The 2411-nt window shown below is 59.9% G+C and overlaps 1 protein-coding gene across 1 annotated transcript in view; it reads left to right on the forward strand.

Annotated features, from left to right (window-relative positions):
- The window catches only part of LOC130587734 (separin-like), a 6743-nt gene that overhangs the window by 2144 nt on the left and 2188 nt on the right, over window positions 1-2411 (forward strand). Inside the window, exons 2-7 of the mRNA XM_057388709.1 lie at window positions 4-238; window positions 338-439; window positions 875-1088; window positions 1487-1719; window positions 1808-1935; window positions 2194-2369. Coding sequence (XP_057244692.1) covers window positions 4-238; window positions 338-439; window positions 875-1088; window positions 1487-1719; window positions 1808-1935; window positions 2194-2369 — 1088 coding nt within the window. The remainder of the gene's footprint in view (window positions 1-3; window positions 239-337; window positions 440-874; window positions 1089-1486; window positions 1720-1807; window positions 1936-2193; window positions 2370-2411) is intronic.

Here is a 2411-nt window from a genome sequence, read left to right on the forward strand (position 1 = left end):
AAGGGGAGAAAAGGAAAATCCCAAATGGAAAATGTGGAAAACGAAAAACCCCAAACGGAAAATGTGGAAATTTGGGGGAAAAGGAGCAGCCGGGAGAGGGGGGGGATCCCCCGAAGAGGAATTTTGGAGGAAAAGGGGATTTGGGAATTTTCGGAGGTCGAGGAGCGGGACCCCCTGAGGGCCCCCGAGGAGGAGGAGGAGGGAGACCTGAGCTTGGAGCTGTTCTCGCTGCCCCAGGGTGAGTTTGGGGGATTTGGGGGGGATCCCCATCTCTGTGACCCCAAAATGGCCCCTTTGTGACCCTATAACTGCCCCTTTCTGACCCCAAAACTTCCAGATGAGACCATCGAGGACATCCCAGAAAATGAGGACAACGAGGACAACGGGGACAGCGGAGTGACCCCAAATCCAGCGGGATCCATCCCCTCCGCCCAGCCCAGTGAGATCCGGGATTTGGGGGATTTGGGGGAATTTGGGGGAATTTGGGAATTTTGGAGGAATTTGGGAATTTTGGGGAGCGAAAGCTGTGGCTGCCGTGTCCTGATTTCTCCAGGAATTTTCCTTCCTTTCCCTTTTTCCCTTTTTTCCCCTTTTTTTCCCATTGTCCCCAGGTGTCCCCGCACTGTCCCCCGTGGTGTCCCTGCTCCGTGATGGCCTGTCCTGGATCTGTCACTGTCCCCATTGTCACTCTGTCCCCATTGTCACTGTCCCCATTGTCACTCTCTGTGTCCCCCAGGTGTCCCCGCGCTGTCCCCCGTGGTGTCCCTGCTCCGTGATGGCCTCTCCTGGATCTGTCACTGTCCCCCGGGCTCCCTGTCCCCATTGTCACTCTCTGTCCCCATTGTCACTCTCTGTCACTCTCTCTGTCCCCCAGGTGTCCCCACACTGTCCCTCGTGGTGTCCCTGCTCCGTGATGGCCTCTCCTGGATCTGTCACTGTCCCCCAGGGTCCCTGTACCGCCGCCTGTGCCAGCTGCTGGCGCTGGCCCTCGGGGACAGGGACCCGCTGGCGGTGGCGGCGCTGCTGGCAGAGTCCCTGGGTGTCACCGCGCGTCACCAGCTGCTGGCCAGCGCCCGCGCCCGCCAACGGTGGGTGACAATGACAGCGGGGTGGGGGGGTGGCACTGACTGGGGTCACTGTCAATGTCCCCATTGCTGTCCCCGGCCTAAATCCCCTTGCAGTGTCCCCATCCCGGTGTCCCCACCCCAATGTCCCCATCCCAAATCCCCTTCCAGTGTCCCCATCCCGATGTCCCCATTGCTGTCCCCGGCCTAAATCCCCATGCCGATGTCCCCAATATCCCCATCCCACTGTCCCCATCCCAATGTCCCTGTCCTGCTGTCCCCATTGCTGTCCCCATCCCAAAGTCCATCAAGGACATCCCAATCCCCATCCCAAACCCCCTGGGGCGGGGCTGATCCCAAATCCCCAAATCCCCAAACCCCAAATCCTCACTTTATGGGATTTTTGGGGTCATTCCCCACAGGAAGCAGCGCAAGGAGGCAGCAATGGGAGGAGGCGGTGACGGCTCGGAGCAGCTGTGGGGCCGGGACCCTCTGCCACCCCAAACCCAACCCCAAACTGAACCCCAATCCCAAATCCAAACCCAAACCCAAACCCAACCCCAAATTCTCGACGAGCTCGAGGAGCTTTTCCAGTTCGGCCCCGCGGGGTTGGAGCCGCAGCGGTTCCGGGAGCAGCTCCGGGAAATTCCCGAAGGTCAGTCCCAAATCCCAACGAGAAACCCCAAACTGCCCCGGTTTTAGGGTTTCTTGGGGTGCAATTCCCCAATTTGGGATGTCCCCAGGTGTCACCGTGGTCCAGCTGTCCCTGGCCAGTGCCACCCCCGATGGTTTTGGGGCCGCGCTGCTCCTGACGCGCCTGGAGAGGGACAGGGAACCGCTGAGCGTCCGCATCGGGACCGGGAACGGACGGGTCAGCGGGGTTTGGGGTGCGGGGTTTAGGATTTGGGATCGTTCTCATCCTCCTCTTTTCCTTTGGGATTTGGGGTTTGGGGTTTGGGGTTTGGGATCGTCCTCATCTTCCTCCTTTCCTTTGGGATTTGGGGTGCGGGGTTTGGGATCATCCTTGTCTTCCTCCTCTCCCTGGGACCCGCAGTGCCCAGGACTGGGATCCCAAATCCCCAGCCCCAAATCCCCGATCCCTGATCCCAAATCCCTGATCCCATTCCAGGCCCCGTTGAGCTCCATCCTACAGGAACTCGACCTGATCCAGCGGGGTCAGCGCGAGGCCAACGGGGTCACGGACCGTCAGGAGTGGTGGGAGCGGAGATTGCAGCTGGACCAGCGCATGGAGGTGGGGAGACCCCAAAAACCCCAAAAACTACGGGAAAACAACGGGAAAACGGGGCTGGGACACCCTAAAAACCCCAAATATGGGATAAACTACAG

Source organism: Malurus melanocephalus, unplaced genomic scaffold, assembly GCF_030028575.1.
Source record: "Malurus melanocephalus ecotype Western Australia unplaced genomic scaffold, MMel_1.1 scaffold_2346, whole genome shotgun sequence".
In the NCBI taxonomy this organism is placed as follows: domain Eukaryota; kingdom Metazoa; phylum Chordata; class Aves; order Passeriformes; family Maluridae; genus Malurus; species Malurus melanocephalus.